Here is a 22,838-nt window from a genome sequence, read left to right on the forward strand (position 1 = left end):
TTTATCACAAGCATACAGCACTCAGATACAGAGCCTTTGAGCGGAAAATCTGTCAGACAGTGCAAGAGCTGCTGATGCAGCATCTCAAACGGCAACAGAAGGCAAGCTTCATCAGCGAGTCACCACCACTTTGCAATGAGCTGGAGGCAGTAGGCTATGCATTTTGCCACAACTTTGGAAATATGCTTGGGGTCATTGTCCATTTGGAAGACCCATTTGCGACCAAGCTTTAACTTCCTGTCTGGTGTCTTGAGATGTTGCTTCAATATATCCACATAATTTTCCTTCCTCATGATGCCATCTATTTTGTGAAGTTCACCAGTCCCTCCTGCAGCAAAGCACCCCCACAGCATGATGCTGCCACCCCTGTGCTTCACAGGTTGGGATGGTGTTCTTCGGCTTGCAAGCGTGCCCCCTTTTTCCTCTGAACATAACGATGGTCATTATGGCCAAAGAGTTATATTTTTGTTTCATCAGACCAGAGGACAGTTCTCCAAAAAGTACAATCTTTGTCCCCATGTGCAGTTGCAAACCGTAGTCTGGCTTTTTTATGGCAGTTTTGGAGCAGTGGCTTCTTCCTTGCTGAGCGGCCTTTCATGTTATGTCGATATAGGACTCGTTTTACTGTGGATATAGATACTTTTGTACCTGTTTCCTCCAGCATCTTCACAAGGTCCTTTGCTGTTGTTCTGGGATTGATTTGCACTTTTCGCACCAAAGTACATTCATCTCTAGGAGACAGAACACGTCTCTTTCTTGAGCGGTATGACGGCTGCGTGGTCCCATGGTGTTTATGCTTGCGTACTGCTGTTTGTACAGATGAACATGGTACCTTCAGGTGTTTGGAAATTGCTCCCAAGGATGAACCAGACTTGTGGAGGTCTACACATTTATTTCTGAAGTCTTGACTGATTTGTTTTGATTTTCCCATGATGTCAAGCAAAGAGGCACTGAGTTTCAAGGTAGGCCTTGAAATACATCCACAGGTACTCTAATTATGTCAATTTGCCTATCAGAAGCTTCTAAAGCTTTTCTGGAATTTTCCAAGCTGTTTAGAGGCACAGTCAACTTCTGACCCACTGGAATTATGATACAGTGAATTATAATTGAAATAATCTGTCTGTAAACAATTGTTGGAAAAATGACTTGTGTCATGCACAAAGTAGATGTCCTAACCGACTTGCCAAAACTATAGTTTGTTAACAATAAATGTGTGGAGTGGTTGAAAAATGACTTTTAATGACTCCAACCTAAGTGTATGTAAACTTCCGACAACAACTGTACTTAATTGTTTGAAACCTGAACGTTTTAATACATATTATGAGACATGTCTTAACTTGCTTCAAAGTAGCCTATTAGATCTCCTCTCTGTCTACATTTCTAACGGATGTGGTAAATGTTGTTTTCCCACGAATTACATTATGGAACAAACATTCACACATTAGCCTACTGCCTTGTGCGCATTGCTGTGCTTATAATGTGAAGAAATAATAGTTTATCAACATTTTAAGCTAAACGTTCTGATCTGTTGCATCAGACGCACTGCTTTTTAACTTTTTTTTTATGTAGCCTAGGCCTACTGAATTTGTGATATACCTTCCCATAACTGCCCCAGAGTATGTTTGGAATAGGCTACTTCTTTTTCGACAAGCTGACCAATATAATAGGTCAACTTTTCTACTATGGGAGATAGTAGATTGACATAGGCTAGTGATTTTGCTGTTCGTTACTTGTCCTGTTGGCTGAGGAAAAGTAAATGTGGACAGTTTTTCCAGTGAAATGCTTACTTACAAGCCCTTAAAAACTGCGTTGTTGGTTAAGTAAGTAAGAAAAAGTAAAAAATGTAATCAAAACAAGGAACTAAATAACAATAACGAGGCTATATACAGGGGGTACCGGTACCGATTCAATGTGCGGGGGTACAGGTTAGTTGAGGTAACTGAGGTAATATGTACATGTAGGTAGGGGTAAAGTGACTGTGCATTGATAATAAACAGTGAGTAGCAGCATCGTAAAAAAAGGGGGTTCAATGCAAATAGTCTGGTTAGCCATTTGATTCACTTTTTAGCAGTCTTATGGCTTGGGGTCAAAGCTGTTTATGAGCCTTTTGGACCTAGTCTTAGCGCTCCGGTACCGCTTGCCATGCGGTAGCACAGAGAACAGTCTATGACTTGGGTGGCTGGAGTCTTTGACCATTTTTAGGGCCTTCCTCTGACACCACCTGGTATAGCGGTCCTGGATGGCAGGAAGCTTGGCCCCAGTGATGAACTGGGCCATTACACAATACCCTCTGTAGAGTCTTGCAGTCGGATGCCGAGCTGTTTCCATACAAAGCAGTGATGCAACCAGTCAGGATGCTCTCTCGTTGGTGCAGCTGTATAACTTTTTGAGGTTCTGAGGACCCATACCAAATCTTTTCAGTCTCCTGAGGGGGAATAGGCTTTGTCGTGCCCTCTTCACGACTGTCTTGGTGTGTTTGGACCATGATAGTTTGTTTGTGATGTGGACACCAAGGAACTTGAAGCTCTCGACCCACTCCACTACAGCCCCGTCGATGTGAATGGGGCGAGCTCGGCCCTCCTTTCTCTGTAGTCCACAATCAGCTCCTTTGTCTTGCTCACGTTGAGGGAGAGGCAGTTGTCCTGGCACCACACTGCCAGATCTCTGACCTCCTCCCTATAAGCTGTCTCATCGTTGTCGGTGATCAGGCCTACCACCGTTGCGTCATCGGCAAACTTAATGATGGTGTTGGAGTCGTGCGTGGCCACGCACTTGTGGGTGAACAAGGAGTACAGGAGGGGCCTAAGCACGCACCCCTGAGGGGCCCCTGTGATGAGGATCAGCATGGCAGATCTGTTGTTGCCTACCCTTACCACCTCGGGGCGGCCCGTCAGGATGTCCAGGATCCAGTTGCAGAGGGAGGTGTTGATGTGAGCCATGAACTGCCTTTCAAAGCACTTCATGGCTACAGATGCGAGTGCTACGGGGCGGTAGTCATTTGGCAGGTTACATTGGCGTTCTTCGGCACAGGGACTATGGTGGTCTGCTTGAAACATGTAGGTATTACAGACTCAGTCAAGGAGAGGTTGAAAATGTGAGTGAAGAAACTTGCCAGTTGGTCAGCGCATGCTCTGAGTACGCATCCTGGTAATCCGTCTGGCCCTGCGGCATTGTGAATGTTGACCTGTTTAAAGGTCTTACTCTCATCGGCTACGCAGAGGGTGATCACACCGTTGTCCGGAACAGCTGGTACTCTCATGCATGGTTCATTGTTGCTTGCCTCGAAGCGAGCATAGAAGACATTTAGTCTGGTAGGCTCACGTCACTGGGCAGCTTGTGGCTGGGTTTCCCTTTGTAATCCATAATAGTTTGCAAGCCCTGCCACATCCGACAAGCGTCAGGGCCGGTGTAGTAAGATTCAATCTTAGTCCTGTAGTGACGCTTTGCCTGTTTGATTTTTCATCTGATGCTTTAAGCAAACTGTGATTAAATTATTAAGACACACAAATGACTCAAGAGGGGGCCAGAGATCAAGATAGCCTAACCAGAAGAAAAACCCTGAAAGAGACATAGAAAAAAACAACAGTCCAACCAACTGGTATGCATTATCCAATCTCTCCATTGCCAACAAAATACGTAGAGTCCTACAGAGACATTGGGTCGTCCTGCAACTACACAACAATTTTATTGACAAACCTCTTGTGAGCTCTCAGAAGGAACACCAATCTCAGAGACAAACTGGTACACTGTACACAAAACTTACGTACCCACACATAACACCATCAATGGTCTCCCACCCCCTTTAGGCCATTACTCGTGCGCACACTGTTCCTGTTGCGCACAACCACAAAAACAGAAACAATTTCCCCATCCAAAAACCAACAAGCCCATCACCTTGAAGAACCTGACTACTTGCGCTTCCGAAGGAGTCATCTACACTATACAGTGCCAGCGCCCTAAACTATACATCAGGAAGACCACATGTGCACTGAGAACACAGATCACAGAACACAAACGCTATATTAGACGCAAGGACGAGAACTACCCTCTGGCATCCCACTTTCTTCAGCACTAACACACAGTCAATTAATTAGTTCTGCGCTATAGAGAAAATGCAGAGGAATGAGATTTTCACCATTTCCTACTACAAAAAGAGGCTAAATGGATACACCTAGATACTGTCGTTCCTCACAGATTAAACGAACAACTAGAGCTAAACTCTATCTAGACCTTCCTAGACTTGACCAGTATATAGCCTTTGGTGTATTTTCCTTTTTGGAAATCACCATGGTGTGCATCTTGTTTTTATAGAACATGTTTTACGCACCAGTGCATATACTGTCTTTTGCGCACGCAACTCTGATAGAATATCCCTTATTTTGTATACATTCCTTTGCGTTATTGTTCATGCTGCCTTTATTTTTCATGTTGTTGATGTGAGAATGTTGTATGTACATTTTTAGTAAATAGTTTATTTCCCTGTCATGTGACATTTACTTGTCCCCACCTCTATTTCTAGAGACACGTCAGCTTCTGTCGACAACGCTGCCTGAGGAAGACTCTAGTAGCCTATTCTTTTGTAAATATATTCTGTTAATAGGTCACTTACAACATACTGGCCGCCTACTCGTCTTCTTTCTTGGATTACCTGCCATTCTTTCAATTGGGCACAAAATAATCTAAAACACAACCAAAACAAACAGCAAATGCATCCAACAAATTTGTAGAGTCACAAGCTTGATGTAGTCATTGATTGCACGCTAGGAATATGAGACCAAATACTAAACTTTTTACGACTTTAATACACACAAGTGAATTTGTCCCAATACTTTTGGTCCCCTAAAATGGGGAGACTACGGGCAAAAAGTATTGTAATTTCTAAATGCTTCACCGGATATGGATGGACATACCCTCAAATTGAAGCTGACAGTCTGCACTTTAGTCATTGTATCATTTCATATCCAAAGTGCTGGAGTACAGAGCCAAAACAACAACAAATGTGTCACTGTCCAAATACTTTTGGCACTCACTGTATATCTGGTATTCCCTTTATCATTTTACATATACAGTGTACTGTATACATTACATATACTAACACAGTGTATATCTTTGCCATGATTTCTTTTTCAAATTAGTATTTTCTGTGATTCTATTGAGCAGAGTGTAGGAGAATAGAAGAGAGTATGAGTGAACCAGCAGTGTATTGTATGGTACACAGCAAATTGGCCAGTTCTAGCTAGTGTTGATTAGGAATAACTTTTAGTGGTCCTCTGTAGCTCAGTTGTTTCAGGACAGGGCCTAATCATGTGCTTACCCTTCCTAACACGTCCAGTAGTAGTTTAGAGTTGATCAGGACGGGTTTGACCTTGTCTCCAGACAGAAGACCGTTTACCGGTATCAGACTTTCAAAGATGCCATCAAACTTCCCTTTCTCATCAGACTGGACGGGTGGATAGGCAAGGCAGGGATAAACAGACAGAGAAAGATGTTACATGGTGTAGAGTTGATTTTTACCTGTATTTTAAAAAAACACAATGTTCTATGGTGGTCATTACTCTGTGAATTTAATCTCACAGTTTTTTCCAAAATGAAAAGTATACAAACATTGAATGATTGTTTGATTTATTATATACTGTATGTTGCCCTTCAAAATGAAATTATTTTGTATAAAATGCTAATGAAAGTATCTAACGTAAAGTATGTTTTCTTTGTATAACAGATATGAATGATCACCCTAACAGTCCAGTGGGAATCAGATGACGATGTATTTAGCGATGCGTTGAATGATGAACTCAGTGAAGTACTCAGTGATGTGTTGGGTGACGGAGTATTTGCGTCTCTCTGCAACAAAAAATACAACACAAGTTAGCTTGTATCAATAAAGACCACAATAAATGAACTGATATGATGACTGAGATGACCCCCAATGACATTTAGCTAAACAGAGGGGTATCAATGATAAACAACCAAAAATAACAATTGATTTTCGGCTTCATTAAGAAAGCTAAACTTAGATATGTGTTTTTTTGTTGTGGAGTCATTCCAGTTTTCGCTGATATTTTAGATTTAGTTTTAGTCTTTTGACTAAAATAGCTTTAAGTCACATTTTAGTCATTTGATCCTTCTCAATTTTAGTTATTATCAGTCGGCAAAAATTCTGGACAATTTTTGTCTAGTTTTAGTCACACTGAGTGTACAAAACATTAGGGAGACCTTCCTAATACCCCATAATAACGCACAATACCCCATAATTTCAAAGTGGAATTATGTTTTTAGAATTTTTTACAAATTAAATAAAAATGAAAAGCTGAAATGTCTTGAGTCAATAAGTATTCAACCCCTTTGTTATGGCAAGCCTAAGTAAGTTCAGGAATAACATTTGCTTAAAGGTGCTACACATAAATATTTGCATTCTAATTTCAGAAAATGTCCATAATATATCTGGTGCTAATAGTGGAATGATATTGTAACACAATATTACTTACCCACCAGTGCTGTGATTGGCTGTGATATTCCCCTATTGATTTCTCCCGCTGGAGTGGCATCTGTTGTAAATATTTATGTTTTCTTATTTTTATATCTCGTGTGTTTTTGTTCTACCTTGTTATTTTTTGTATTACATTGTTATTGATTACTGTATGATTGTGGTTAGAGCTTGCAAGAAAGGCATGTCACTGTACTTCTGCATGTGACATGAAAACGTGTTGTCAAAGTGGGAAAGCTGTTCTGAATTTGTGGCTGTGTTATCTAGTGGAAATTGCTCATTTCCTGGTTGCTAAAATTCTACACTGTTTGCTCAATTTCAGTTCATGTGAGAAAACAAGCACTGAAAAGTGTAGAGAAACATTGTACCATCTAAATTGCTGTGAAATATATTTTAAATAACCAAAAATATCATCTATACAGCTGTTTGAAGCTGGTGGATAAAAATAAACGGAATAGTGCTAAGCACAGGCAAAATCCTAGAGGAAAAGTCAGTTAAGTCCGCTTTCCAACAGACACTGGGAGACAAATTCACCTTTCAGCAGGACAATAACCTAAAACACAAGGCCAAATATACACTGGAGTTGCTTAACAAGATTAAATTGAATGTTCCTCAGCGGCGTAGTTACAGTTTTGACTTAAAATCAGCTTGAAAATCTATGGCAAGACTTTAAAATGGCTGTCTAGCAATGATCAACAACCAACTTGACAGAGCTTGAAGAATTTAAAGAATAATGTGCAAATATTGTACAATCCAGGTGTACAAAGCTCTTAGAGACTCACAGCTGTAATAAATGCCAAAGGTGATTCTAACATGTATTGAATCAGGGGTGTGAATACTTATGTAAATTAGATATTTATGTATTTCATTTTCAATAATAGGGTATTGTGTGCAGATGGGTGAGAATAAAAACCATATATTTAATAAATTTTGAATTCAGGTTGTAACACAATAAAATGTGGATTAAGTCAAGGGATATGAATAGTTTCTGAAGATTTATACAACGGGATGGGTCTAATCTTGATTGGTTAAAAGCGCATTCCAGCCGGTGTCTATTCCACAAGTTACCACCGGCTACATCTATGACGCTATAATGACTATTTACTCTGTTACATCTGACTGCGCAATTCACTCTCTCATCAGCCCAGCCAGGCACTTTATAAACTTCATCTCCACTATAAAAAGCATCTAGACATTATCTCACATTTCTTTTACACTAACATTTAGTTTTCAACAGCGGAGATTTGTATAAACATTGCTGTCTGTCACTCCGACATTTGCAACATTGTTTCAATATTCAAATTCAATCTCCAGATGTCCCATAGTAATTAACGTGTCAGGAGTCTGGATGAGACAGACAGGCAGGCAACTTTTCTCAGTCAGTCGAAGTCATGATTCAGCATCATTTTTATGGATATATATACAAAGAACTATCAATAGAAAACAGGTAAAACGAAACAAAGTGTAGCTAGTTTACTGTCTTTCCAGCTTCAGTTTGAAGTGATTGTGTTAGCTGTGTTGTTGGCTAGCTCCTCTGAACAAGTGTCTTGACGAGAGAGCACATTTTCTACTCCAGGCGAAATCGCTCATCATTAGCTCATTGTTATGGATGTATCCAAATAAATGTCACTAGAAAAAAGCTTAAACAAACGCAAATGCAGCTACTTTGCTGTTATTCTGGCTGCACTGTTTGATGTTACTGTAAGTTAGCTGCAGTTGGCTAGCTAGCAAGCAAGGGATAAGAACTTTGCCAGCCAGTATTGCAATGGAACATTTAGAACGAACGACTGGGTCACGTCAATAGATACAGAACAAAAAGACTGAACAACCGGGTCGTGTCTCTGGCAACTGAACCAATAGAACGAACGACCAGACGGCTTGGGTAGCAACCCTAGATTTGTGACGGGACTATATCTTATGGAAGGATGAAATAGTATTAATCAATTAATCAAAATAACGTTCTTAACGAAAATATGTAAATCATTGTATAAAAATGATAATGCCCTCAAAGCGGTGTTTTGAGGATATACTGGCACGTTTTGCCGGCCCTCGACGTCTCGGGCCTAACAACACCCGTGCCAATATATCCTCCAAACACTGGCATCTCGGGCATTATCACTTAAATAACATATTGGGCCTATATGAATTCTAACTACTTTTGAAGCACATGTTGTGCTCTAGAAACTAATATTTAACCCATAAAGAAATGTGTTTATTATAAAAAGCTAAAATGTTGATACAAAAACCTGTCATTTAAATGACAGTCATTTGTTGAATATTAGGTTCTACATTGTGTAAAAGCACTACCAATTGAGATGCATTACATCTCAATTCTACTCTGTCACTTTAAGAGCCTCAAGTGACAACATGCAAGAGATCATTCATTGCTATGATCATTGATCTTTTAAAGAAGCTATCCCTTGTCCTTTCTTTCTGTGCCCCCAAATGTATACGTAGATATGCTGGTAAAGAGACCAGGTTGTTAGCTTGCTAGCTAGCTAATGAGCTAACATGACTGAACATGACCAAAATGCCCATGGTGGTTTTGGAACGAACCACAAAGTGGTTTATTAACAGGGCCTAAAAATGTACTTTTTGGTTCATGAAAAAAATCTACCAGCCACTCAGAATTTTTACCAGCCAATACATTTCTTTGCCAAAATAACACCAAAAACCAGGTTTTCGGATTTCCCCCTTTCTTTCAGGTTTTCACTCTCAAAATCACACATTTTTTAAATATAAAAACCACTAAATTGGATGTTCCAAGTCCACAACGATGCTTAAACCACATAAGGAGACCACTGTAGAGGTCTGGGTAAGAAAATAAATAGAAATATTTTGGAGGGTGTAGTTTCCCTTTAATTCCAATTCTGCACCTCAAGAGACTGGTGTTTGGCTAGCGGTGTTTCTGTACTGCATGAGCAATAGCCAAGTTTGCAAAACAAAAGACCACCCAATTGATACAAATCATCATTATATCATATCATTCTACCAGCTATGCTTACTTTTCAGTTAACATTTAATTTGGAAAGTTTTATGGGAAAGCCTTTAGAAATGACTGTTTCAGTATCGCTAACTGGCTACACAAAGTGGTTGACATAGGCATTCCCATGTCGTTGTATCTTCAGAAAGTTGCAAGAAATACAAAATCACTGATGCATGCTTTAATATTCTTTACATGTAGGCTTTGGATTTAACAAATCTGTGCTCACTTTTTTCTCTAGTGCACTTGGCCACAACTGCACAGTGAAGCCTATCAATACAACATCTATTATCTGAGTATTTTTTTTCCTGGTCGCACTGGTGCTCACAAATCAATTAAAATGTCAGGTTGCACAGCAAAATATCTAAGAGCTTATGTAGGAACCAATAAAATCAATTATATTTTTTGCCTAATTCCGTTTTGTTTTTTCAGATTTCACCCCTTTCTTTCTCTTCAGTTACAAAATTGGATGTTCTAGGTCCGCAACAATGCTTAAACCACATTAGGAGACCACTTTTATGGTCTGGAAAAAATCTACGATTTTTCATTTTTGGGTGTAGCAAGAGACTTGTTTGGTAAGCGGTGTTTCTGTAGCACACGTGATTGCAGAGCTTGCTAAACAAATCGCCATTGGATTGATGCAAAGTGATACCAGGTATGCACTAGCTACTTTGTAGTTAATATGTAATTGAGAAGGTTTTTGGGAAAGCCTTTCCAACTTCCAGAAGACGGTTATCATTATTAGCGTCATCACTAAGCGGCTACACAAAGTGGTAGACAAACGCACGCACACAGACAGGGGCGTTACCTCGTCAGAAAGTTGAAGGAAAATACGAATCACTGATGCATTTTGTTAATGTCTTATGATAATCTTGGGTATATTAATACATTACCTCTCCATCTTTCTCTCTCTCCCCCCATCTTTACCGCACCTGCTGTCTCGACCTCTGAATGCTCGGCTATGAAAAGCCAACTGACATTTACTCCTGAGGTGCTGACCTGTTGCACCCTCTATAACCACAATTATTATTATTTGACCCTGCTGGTTATCTATGAATGTTTGAACATCTTGAAGAACGATCTGGCCTTAATGGCCATGTACTCTTATAATCTCCACCGGGCACAGCCAGAATGGCGTAGTAGTGCGGTCGTGTATTGTGTTGTGGCCTCGTGTAAATAGCCTTTTTTTCTTTTTTTTTCGTATATATTTCTCTAGTTCACTTTCCATCCTTTAACTAAATATACTTTCCTGCAACCCGCCTCACCCAATGTGGAACGGATTCTATTATTTCTTTATTTTTATCAAGAACCTACAGCTGAAACTAGTCAGCTAGCCAGCTAATTAGCTACTTGCTATTAGCCACCGTTAGCGGTCTTCACCACTTGTCCATGGCCTGCACTACCTACCAGCCAGCTCTAGCCTGGACAATTATCGGCCAGTCTGCACAGCGTGCTATCGACCCAGAGCATATCAGATTTTCTGCCGGAATCACTGAATCACTGGACCTTAACACCGGACGATCGCAACTAGCTAGCTGCATCATCTGATGTGGTTTCAATAGGCTTTCCGTTGCGACGACCACGAAGATCCATCTGCTACCCTGGCCCGCTAGCACGCGCAATCAACAGCTGTGCCTCCTGCTCGCCTGTGCTTTGGCAGCCTACGATCTGCTCCCGGACTTACTTAGTGCTGTTCACTGGACCTTATGATCACTCAGCTACACAGCTAATGCCTGCTGGACTGTTCCTTTACACTGTACCCCATCCTGTTTATCTGTTTAGCCTCAGCCAAACTTTCGTCGCCATTACCAGTTGTTGTCTTAGCCCTCTCGAATAACACCTGTGATTGCGTTATGCCTCTCTCCCATGTCAATATGCCTAGCCTATTGCTGTTTGGGTTAGTTCTTATTATACAATTTCACTGTAGAGCCCCAAGTTCAGCTCAACCAGCCTCAGAGTGCTCCTTTGTCCCAACCCCCATTCACGCGGAGACCGGCTCAATCGGTACCTCCAGTGATGCTATCTCTTTCATAGTTACCCAATGCTTTGGTGTACATCCACTGTACTCATATCCTTCCATATCCTTGTCTGTACATAATGCCCTGAATCTTTTCTACAACGCCCGGAAATCTGCCCCTTTTCTCTGTACCCAACGCACTAGAAGACCAGTTCTTAAAGCCTTTAGCCGTATCCTTATTCTATTCCTCCTCTGTTCCTCTGGTGATGTAGAGGTTAACCCAGGCCCTGTAGCCCCCAGTATCACTCCTACCCCCAAGGTGCTATCATTTGTTGACTTCTGTAACCGTAAAAGTCTTGGTTTCTTGCATGTTAACATCAGAAGTCTCCTCCCCAAGTTTGAGTTATTCACTGCGTTAGCACACTCTGCCAACCCTGATGTTCCAGCAGTGTCTGAATCTTGGCTTAGGAAGGCCACCAAAAATTCAGAAATGTCCATTCCGAAGTACAACGTCTGCCAAAAGGGGCGGAGTTGCAATCTACTGTAGAGATACCCTGCAGAACTCTATCATACTATCCAGGTCTGTGCCAAAACAGTTTGAGCTTCTACTTCTAAAAATCCACCTTTCCAGAAATAAGTCTCTCACTGTTGCAGCTTGCTACAGACCACCCTCAGCCCCCAGTTGTGCCCTGGACACCATATGTGAATTGCTTGCCCCCCATCTATCTCCAGAGTTCGTACTGCTTGGTGACCTAAACTGGGATATGCTTAACACCCCGGCCGTCCTACAATCTAAACTAGATGACCTCAATCTCACACAAATTATCAACGAACCTACCAGGTACAACCCTAAATCCGTAAACATGGGCACCCTCATAATATATTCATAGATATCATCCTGACTAATTTACCCTCTAAATACACCTCCGCTGTCTTCAACCAGGATCTCAGCGATCACTGCCTCATTACCTGCGTCCGTAATGGGTCCGCAGACAAACGACCACCCCTCATCACTGTCAAACGCTCCCTAAAACACTTCAGCGAGCAGGCCTTTTTAATTGACCTGGCCCGGGTATCCTGGATGGATATTGACTCATTCCGTCAGTAGAGGATGCCTGGATGTTCTTCAAAAGTGCTTTCCTCTCCATATTAAATAAGCATGCCCCATTCAAAAAAATCAGAACTAAGAACAGATATAGCCCCTGATTCACCCCAGACTTGACTGCCCTTGACCAGCACAAAAACATCCTGTGGCATCCCGCATTATATGCAACTTTTCAGGGAAGTCAGGAACCAATATACACTATCAGTTAGGAAAGCAAAGGCTAGCTTTTTCAAACAGAAATTTGCATCCTGTAGCAATGACTCCAAAAAGTTTGGGGACACTGTAAAGAGAATAAGAGCACCTCCTCCCAGCTACCCACTGCACTGAAGCTAGGAAACACTGTCACCACCGATAAATCTACGATAATCGAGAATTTCAATAAGCAATTTGGTACGGCTGGCCATGCTTTCCACCTGGCTTTCCCTACCCTGGCCACCAGCTCTGCACCCTCCTCTGCAACTTGCCCATGCCCCCCCCCCACGCTTCTCCTTCACCCAAATTCAGATAGCTGATGTCCTGAAATAATAATAATATGCCATTTAGCAGACGCTTTTATCCAAAGCGACTTACAGTCATGCGTGCATACATTTTTGTGTATGGGTGGTCCCGGGGATCGTACCCACTACCTTGGCGTTACAAGCGCCGTGCTCTACCAGCTGAGCTACAGAGGACCACAGCTGCTAAATCTGGACCCCTACAAATCAGCTGGGCTAGATAATCTGGATCCTTTCTTTCTAAAATTAGCCGCCGAAATTGACACAACCCCTATTACTAGCCTGTTCAATGTCTCTTTCGTATCATCTGAGATCCCCAGAGATTAGAAAGCTGCCGCGGTCATCCCCCTCTTCAAAGGGGGTGACACTCTAGATCCAAACTGTTACAGACCTATATCCATCCTGCCCTGCCTTTCGAAAGTATTTGAAAGCCAAGTTAACAAACAGATCACCGACCATTTCGAATCCCACCGTACCTTCTCCGCTCTGCAATCTGGTTTCTGAGCTGGTCATGGTTGCACCTCAGCCACGCTCGAGGTCCTAAACGATATAATAACCGTGATCGATAAAAGACAGTACTGTGCAGCCGTCTTCATCGACCTGACCAAGGCTTTTGACTCTATCAATCACAGCATTCTTATTGGCAGACTAAATCCACCTCTACACAGACGACACCATTTTGTATACATCTGGCCCTTCATTGGACACTGTGTTAACAAACCTCCAAACGAGCTTCAATGCCATAAAACACTCCTTCCGTGGCCTCCAACTGCTCTTAAACACTAGTAAAACTAAATGCATGCTCTTCAATCGAACGCTGCTTGCACCCGCCCGCCCGACTAGAATCACTACTCTCGGCGGGTCTGACTTAGAATATGTGGACAACTACAAATACCTATGTGTCTGGTTAGACTGTAAACTCTCCTTCCAGACTCACATTAAGCATCTCCAATCCAAAGTTAAATCTAGAATCGGCTTCCTATTTCGCAACAAAGCCTCCTTCACTCATGCTGCTAAACATACCCTCGTAAAACTGACTATCCTACCGATCCTTGACTTCGGCGATGTCATTGACAAAATAGCTTCCAACACTCTACTCAGCAAATTGGATGTAGTCTATCACAGTGCCATCCGTTTTGTCACCAAAGCCCCATATACTACCCACCATTGTGACCTGTACGCTCTCGTTGGCCGTCCCTCACTACATATTCGTCGCCAAACCCACTACTTCCAGGTTATCTATAATCCTCTTCTAGGCAAATCCCTGCCTTATCTTAGATCATTGTTCACCATAGCAACACCCACCCGTAGTATGCGTTCTAGAAGGTATATCTCACTGGTCATCCCCAAAGCCAACACCTCCTTTGGCCGCCATTCCTTCCAGTTCTCTGCTGCAAATGACTGAAACGAACTGCAATAATCTCTGAAGCTGGAGACACTTATTTCCCTCACTAACTTTAAGCATCAGTTGTCAGAGCAGCTTACCGATCACTGCACCTGTACACAGCCCATCTGTAATTAGCCCACCCAACTACCTCATCCCCATATTGTTATTTACATTGTTATTTATTTTGCTAATTTGCACCCCAGTATCTCTATTTGCACATCATCTTCTGCTGTCACACCCTGGCTATGGGACTCTAGTTGTTGAGCCAGGGTGTGTTTGTTCTATGTGGTGTATTTCTATGTTGGGGGTTCTAGTTCGTCTATTTCTATGTTTTGCCTGAGTGACTCCCAATCAGAGGCAACGAGTGTCAGCTGTTGGCTGGTTGTCTCTGATTGGGAGCCATATTTGAACTGTCTGTTTTTCACTTTGTGTTTGTGGGTTTTTGTTCCGTGTTCGGTCATTGTCACCGTGGACTTCACGAGTCGTTTGTTGTTTTGTTTATTGTGTATATTATCACTGAAGATAATAAATAACCATGTTCGTTCAACACGCTGCGCATTGGTCTACTTCTCTCCCTGACGATCGTGACAGAAAAACCCACCATACCAGCACCAAGCAGCGTGTCCAGGAGCAGGCAGCCTGGTCATGGGAGGAGATATTGGACGGGAAAGGGTCCTGGACCTGGGAGGAGATCCTGGCCGGGATGGATCGCCGGCCATGGAGTGAGACAGTTGAGAGGCGACGGAGAGAGGAGCAACGGCGTAAGCAGTGTCAGCGTCGGACGGTCGAGAGGCAACCCCAAAACAATTTTAGGGGGGGGCACACGGCAGGGGCGACTGGGCAGCAGGAGGCTGCCACAGGGCGATTAGGTGAAGAGGCCACCAGGTTAAGGGGGCTACTGGCCCAGAGGGAGCAGGAGTTAGTGTTGCAGAGGATGGAGCTATTGTAGGCGATAAGGGAAAGGGTGAGAAATGAGGCACGGCGAGAGGAACTCGGTAGGCAGCTGAGGGAGCGGAGGGTTATGATGAAACCCAGTCCCGCTCCTCACACCAAGCAAGTGCACTAAGTGTACGGTGTGTACGGTGCACGTCGCCAGCCCAGCCCGGCCTGTTCCTGCCCCTCGCACCAAGCCTACGGTGTGCGTCGCCAGCCCGGCCCGGCCTGTTCCTGCCCCTCGCACCAAACCTACGGTGTACGTCGCCAGCCCGGCCCGGCCCGTTCCTGCTTCCCGCACTAAGTGTACGGTGCACGTCGCCAGCCCAGCCCGGCCTGTTCCTGCCCCTCGCACCAAGCCTACGGTGTGCGTCGCCAGCCCAGCCCGGCCTGTCCCTGCTCCACGCACCAAGCCTACGGTGTGCGTCGCCAGCCCAGTCCGGCCTGTTCCTGCCCCTCGCACCAAGCCTACGGTGTGCATCGCCAGCCCGGCCCGGCCTGTTCCTGCCCCTCGCACCAAACCTACGGTGTACGTCGCCAGCCCGGCCCGGCCCGTTCCTGCTTCCCGCACTAAGTGTACGGTGCGAGTCGCCAGCCCGGCCCGGCCTGTCCCTGCTCCACGCACCAAGCCTACGGTGTACGTCGCCAGCCCAGCCCGGCCTGTCCCTGCTCCACGCACCAAGCCTACGGTGTGCGTCGCCAGCCCAGTCCGGCCTGTCCCTGCTCCACGCACCAAGCCTATGGTGTGCGTCGCCAGCCCAGCCCGGCCTGTCCCTGCTCCACGCACCAAGCCTACGGTGCGCGTCGCCAGCCCGGCCCGGCCAGTTCCTGCCACTCGCACCAAGTCTACGGTGCGCGTCGCCAGCCCGGCCCGGCCTGTTCCTGCCACTCGCACCAAGCCAGGGGTGCGAGTCGTCAGCCTGGTCCAGCCCGTTCCTGCCACTCGCACCAAGCCAGGGGTGCGAGTCGTCAGCCTGGTCCAGCCCGTTCCTGCTACTCGCACCAAGCCAGGGGTGCGAGTCGTCAGCCTGGTCCAGCCCGTTCCTGCCACTCGCAACAAGCCAGGGGTGCGAGTCGTCAGTCCGGTGAGGCCCGTTCCGGCTCCACGCACCAAGCCAGGGGTGCGCATCGTCAGCCCGGTCCGGCCCGTCGCTGCTCCACGCACCAAGCCAGGGGTGCGAGTCGTCAGTCCGGTGAGGCCCGTTCCGGCTCCACGCATCAAGCCAGGGGTGCGCATCGTCAGCCCGGTCCGGCCCGTTGCTGCTCCACGCACCAAGCCAGGGGTGCGAGTCGTCAGTCCGGTGAGGCCCGTTCCGGCTCCAGGCACCAAGCCAGGGGTGCGTATCGTCAGCCCGGTCCGGCCCGTTGCTGCTCCACGCACCAAGCCAGGGGTGCGCATCGTCAGCCAGGTCCGGTCCTTTCCTGCCTCACGCACCAAGCCAGGGGTGCGCGTCGTCGGTCCGGCACAACCCGTGCCTGGGTCACCGGTGCCTAACCAGGTACCGGTCAACGGCTCCACTACGGAGTTGAAGCTAACCGCTCCTGCTTCGTCCAGTCCAGCTCCAGCTAGCGGGGCCAGACCGGACCAGGGGCGCTATGGGGGGTTTGTTGGAGGGTGGTGGGCAAGCCCGGAGCCAGAACCGCCGCCGAGGAGGTATGCCCACCCAGCCCTCCCCTGTTTTGCTCTTTTGAGGCGCGGTCGCAGTCCGCGCCTTTAGGGGGGGTACTGCATTGGTCTACTTCTCTCCCTGACGATCGTGACATCTGCACATCTATCACTCCAGTGTTAATACTAAATTGTAACTATTTTGCACTATGGCCTATTTATTGCCTTACCTCCATAACTTACTACATTTGCACACACTGTATATAGATTTTCTATTATGTTATTGACTGAACGTTTTGTTTATTCCATATGTAACTCTGTGTTGTTGTTGTTTTTATCGCACTGCTTTGCTTTATCTTGGCCAGTTCGCAGTTGTAAATGAGAACTTGTTCTCAACTGGCTTACCTGGTTAAATAAAGGTGAAATAAATAAAAAATAAAGAAGAGGACTGGCTACCCCTCAGAGCCTGGTTTCTTTTCGATACTAGAACATGAAAAACGGTTCAGTACTAGAATTTATGTCACGTTCGGTAATTCTGTCAAATGTTTCTCACGTCATATACGGATTGTGAGGATCAAGTCGGTCTAGTAATTTGTCGGAATCTTCTCAAGGGGGAAGTAGAAAACTAGCCAGGCAACTTACGCTCGAAGCTGACACAGTGCAAGCCACTTTTGAGAAGCAAGCGAGAGGAAAAAGATAATGTCGACAGCATGGCAAGAGGTTTTACAAAGCAGTGCAGTGCAAGGGAGGTTTACTTGCAAAATGACATAAAAATGTTTACACAACTACATTTGAATTATGTTTGAGTAACAATGACATTAAAATATATTCAGCATGTCATTCATGTGAGCATTATAATATGACAACCCAAAAGTAATGTGAAATGCACTCATAACTTAAGACAGCAATATATTTAGACTACTTCGCATTTGTCTGGGCTTGTGGGTTTGCTAGCAGTAGCTGTCAGGGTTGAGTGTAGGGGTGGTGTAGAATCAGGCGCAGGACACACAGAGGTTTCGAACAGCGTCTTTAGTAAAGTCCAAAACAACGAGCCATACACGGCAACAGGCTACAGGCGAACTTTACGCAAACAGTAAAGTAAGCTAAGGCGCACAAAGTGCGGAACTCTCTCTCAAAACAACAAAAGTCAGAGAGAACAGAAAAAACTAACTAACACACAACGTGACAAGGAACAATTCCACACAACACCTGACCAAACACAAGAGAACTAAATAGGACGCCTAATTAAACACTAATAAGGAACAGGTGTAGCAAAAAAGACAAAACCAATCAAACATAGAAACGGTGGCAGCTAGTACTCCGGAGACGACGACCGCCGAAGCCTGCCCGAACAAGGAGAAGGAGCAGCCTCGGCCGAAACCGTGACAGTACCCCCCCCCCCTTGACGCGCGGCTCCAGCCGTGCGCCGACCCCGGCCTCGGGGACGACCAGGAGGACGCGGAGCAGGGCGCGTGGGATGACCACGATGGAACTCGGTCAGAAGAGACGGGTCTAGGATGTCCCTCCTCGGCACCCAGCACGCTCCTCCGGGCCGTACCCCTCCCACTCCACGAGATATTGGAGACCCCCCATCCGGCGTCTCGAATCTAGGATGGACCGAACAGTGTACGCCGGAGCCCCCTCGATGTCCAACGGGGGCGGAGGAGTCTCTTCTATCTCATAGTCCTGGAGTGGACCAGCTACCACCGGCCTGAGGAGAGACACATGGAACGAGGGGTTAATATTCTTGTAATCAATGGGCAGTTGTAACCTGTAACACACCTCGTTCAATCTCCTCAGGACTTTAAAAGGCCCCACAAACCGCCGACCCAGTTTCCGGCAGGGCAGGCGGAGGGGCAGGTTTCTGGTCGAGAGCCAGACTCGATCTCCAGGTGCGTACACTGGCCCCTCACTGCGGTGGAGATCGGCACTCGTCTTATGTCGACGGATGGCACGCTGCAGGTGGACGTGTGCAGCGTTCCACGTCTCCTCCGAGCGCCGCACCCACTCATCCACCGCAGGAGCCTCGATCTGGCTCTCATGCCAAGGTGCCAGAACCGGCTGGTACCCTAACACACACTGGAAAGGGGTTAGTTTAGTGGAGGAGTGGCGGAGAGAGTTCTGTGCCATCTCGGCCCAGGGAACATATCTTGCCCACTCCTCCGGCCGGCCCTAGCAATACGACCTCAGAAACCTACCCACATCCTGGTTGACACGTTCGACCTGCCCATTACTCTCCGGGTGGTATCCCGAGGTAAGGCTCACCGAAACCACCAACCGTTCCATAAACGCTCTCCAAACTCTGGAGGTAAACTGGGGGCCTCGATCAGACACTATATCCTCGGGTACCCCGTAATGCCGGAAGATGTGGGTAAATAGAGCCTCAGCGGTCTGTAGGGCAGTCTGAAGACCCGGCATGGGAAGGAGACGACAGGCCTTCGAGAACCGATCCACAACGACCAGGATGGTGGTATTCCCCTGGGAGGGGGGAAGGTCTGTAACAAAATCCACCGAGAGGTGAGACCAGGGTCGTTGTGGAACGGGCAGGGGTTGTAACTTACCCCTGGGCAAGTGTCTGGGCGCCTTACACTGGGCACACACCGAGCAGGAGGAGACATAAATCCTCACATCCCTGGCTAACGTTGGCCACCAGTACTTTGTGCTAAGGCAGTGCACTGTCCGGCCAATACCTGGATGCCCAGAGGAGGGTGACGTGTGAGCCCAATAAATGAGTCGATCCCGGACCTCGAGCGGGATGTACGTCCGACCCACCGGACACTGTGGAGGGCTAGGGTCGGTGCGTAACGCCCGCTCGATCTCCGTATCGACCTCCCATACCACCGGTGCAACCAGACAAGACTTAGGTAGTATGGGAGTGGGCTCAACGGACCTCTCCTCCGTGTCATACCGCCGAGACAGGGCATCTGCCTTTCCATTTTGGGACCCAGGGATGTAAGTGATCTTAAACACGAACCGGGCTAGAAACATAGTCCACCGAGCCTGGCGAGGATTTAGCCTCCTAGCTGCCCGAATGTATTCCAGGTTACGGTGGTCAGTCAAAATGAGAAAAGGGTGTTGAGCCCCCTCAAGCCAATGCCTCCACACCTTTAGGGCTTGTACCACGGCTAACAGCTCCCTGTCCCCTACGTCATAATTACGCTCCGCCAGACTGAGCTTCTTCGAATAAAAAGCACAGGGGCGGAGTTTAGGTGGTGTGCCGGACCGTAGTGAGAGAACGGCCCCGATACCGGCTTCAGACGCGTCCACCTCCTCTTGGAATGGTAAAGCGGGATCCGGGTGCGCCAACACCGGAGCCGAGGTAAACAGGTCCTTCAGTCTCCCAAAAGCCCTGTCCGCCTCCGCTGACCACCGCAAGCGCACCGGACCCCCCTTCAGAAGGGACGTTATGGGAGCTGCCACCTGTCCAAAGCCCCGGATAAACCTCCGGTAGTAATTCTTAAAACCCAAGAACTGCTGCACCTCTTTAACCGTGGTTGGGGTTTGCCAATTACGCACGGCTGACACACGGTCAAGCTCCATCTTCACCCCTGACGCAGACAACTGATAACCCAAAAAGGAGACCGACTCCTGGAAGAACAGACATTTCTCTGCCTTGACATACAGGTCATGCTCCAACAACCTCCTCAACACTCGGCGCACCAGGGCTACATGCTCGGCTCGGGTAGAACTGTACACCAGAATATCGTCTATGTACACGACTACTCCCTGCCCCTGCATGTCCCGGAAAATCTCATCTACAAAGGATTGGAAGACTGATGGCGCATTCATTAACCCGTATGGCATGACGAGATACTCGTAATGACCGGAGGTAGTACTAAATGCTGTCTTCCATTCATCGCCCTCTCTACTGCGCACCAAGTTATATGCGCTCCTGAGGTCCAATTTTGTGAAGAACCGTGCCCTGTGTAATGACTCCGTCATAGTCGCAATCAGAGGGAGATGATAACTATATTTTACAGTAATCTGATTGAGACCGCGGTAATCAATACACGGGCGCAAACCTCCATCCTTCTTCTTCACAAAAAAGAAGCTCGAGGACGCGGGCGAAGTGGAAGGCTGTATGTATCCCTGTCTCAGAGACTCGGCAATGTATGTCTCCATCGCCCTCTTCTCCTCTTGTGACAAAGGATACACATGGCTCCGCGGGAGCGCAGCTCCTGCCTGGAGGTCTATCGCACAATCCCCCTGTCTATGAGGCGGCAACCGCGCCGCTCTCGTCTTGCTAAACACGAGTGCCAAATCCTCATACTCGGGGGGAATGTGCAGTGCGGGCATTTGGTTCGGACTCTCCACCGAGGTCGCCTCTACGGAAACACCCAGACATAGCCCCTCACACTGGGCAGACCACCCCTTCAGAGCCTTCTCTCGCCACGAAATAGTAGGATCATGGGTAATCAACCAGGGAAGCCCCAGTAACACCGGATACGCAGGAGAGTCGATCAGATAGAGCTGAATCGTCTCCTCATGACCCCCCTGCGTCTCCATCCTAAGTGGCACTGTGACCTCCCTAATCAACCCGGATCCTAACGGACGGCTATCTAGGGCATGTACCGGGAAATGATTATTTACCGAAAGGAGAGGGATCCCTAACTCTACACAAAATTTACGATCTACAAAATTCCCAGCTGCGCCTGAATCTACTAGCGCCTTATGCTGGGAACGAGGTGCAACCTGTGGAAAACAAACAGGTATAGTTATGTGTACGACAGAAAGCTCTGGGTAAGTGGGGCGCCTACTCACCTGGGAGGACTCCCCAATGCGTGGCCTGCCTTCTCCTCCACCAGGAGACCCTCCCCAGCACCTAGCCGCGGTGTGCCCTCCACGGCCACAGTTGGTGCAGGGGACGGCCCCCCTTGGGCTCCTTCTCCTCCGTTCTCTAGCGCCAGCACCTCCGAGCTCCATAGGACTCGGCTCGGAGGTGCTGGAGGGTGGAATGGGCGACCCCACCCGGGACGCCCGCGAGTGGCGAGCAGGGTGTCCAGCCGAATGGCCATGTCCACCAATTGGTCAAACGACAGCGTGGTATCCCTACACGCCAACTCTCTCTGGACGTCCTCCCGGAGGCTGCAGCGGAAGTGATCTATGAGGGCCCGCTCATTCCCCCCTGCATCTGCCGCTAGAGTCCGGAACTCCAGTGCAAACTCCTGAGCGCTCCTCATCCCCTGCCGGAGGTAGAATAGACGCTCCCCCGCCGCCTTCCCCTCTGGTGGATGGTCAAACACTGCACGGAAGCGGCGGGAGAACTCCGCATAGGTGATAGTAGCGGCGTCCATTCTCCTCCATTCGGCGTTGGCCCACTCCAACGCCTTGCCGGTGAGACAGGAGATGAGGGCGGAAACGCTCTCGTGTCCCGAGGGCGCCGGGTGTACTGTGGCGAGGTAGAGTTCAACTTGCAGCAGGAACCCTTGACACCCGGCAGCGGTGCCGTCGTACGCCCTCGGGAGCGAGAGCCGAATCCCACTGGGTTCCGGAAGTTGGACAGGCGGACTGATCGATGGTGCTGGTGTGGTAGGTGGGGGCGTGGGTACCCCGCTGGTCTCCCATCGATGGAGGGTGTTCATAACTCTATCCAGAGCGTGTCCGATTTGATTAATCCTGTCCTCCTGTCCACGAAGACGCTCCTCGATGATTTCACTGGGTGCGGTAGCTCCTGCTGATTCCATAACTGTGTGTAATTATGTCAGGGTTGAGTGTAGGGGTGGTGTAGAATCAGGCGCAGGACACACAGAGGTTTCGAACAGCGTCTTTAGTAAAGTCCAAAACAACGAGCCATACACGGCAACAGGCTACAGGCGAACTTTACGCAAACAGTAAAGTAAGCTAAGGCGCACAAAGTGCGGAACTCTCTCTCAAAACAACAAAAGTCAG

General features: G+C 47.1%; 1 protein-coding gene across 1 annotated transcript in view; it reads right to left on the bottom strand.

Annotated features, from left to right (window-relative positions):
• Positions 1 to 22,838, bottom strand: part of LOC311146922 (uncharacterized protein) — a gene marked incomplete at both ends in the record, with an annotated part of 99,977 nt that overhangs the window by 71,139 nt on the left and 6,000 nt on the right. Inside the window, 3 exons of the mRNA XM_084183543.1 lie at positions 3,697 to 3,746; positions 5,315 to 5,440; positions 5,762 to 5,841. Of these exons, the coding sequence (XP_084039669.1) occupies positions 3,697 to 3,746; positions 5,315 to 5,440; positions 5,762 to 5,841 (256 nt within the window). The remainder of the gene's footprint in view (positions 1 to 3,696; positions 3,747 to 5,314; positions 5,441 to 5,761; positions 5,842 to 22,838) is intronic.

The sequence above is a fragment of the Coregonus lavaretus genome (genome assembly GCF_964263955.1).
Source record: "Coregonus lavaretus genome assembly, chromosome: 19".
Lineage (NCBI taxonomy): Eukaryota > Metazoa > Chordata > Actinopteri > Salmoniformes > Salmonidae > Coregonus > Coregonus lavaretus.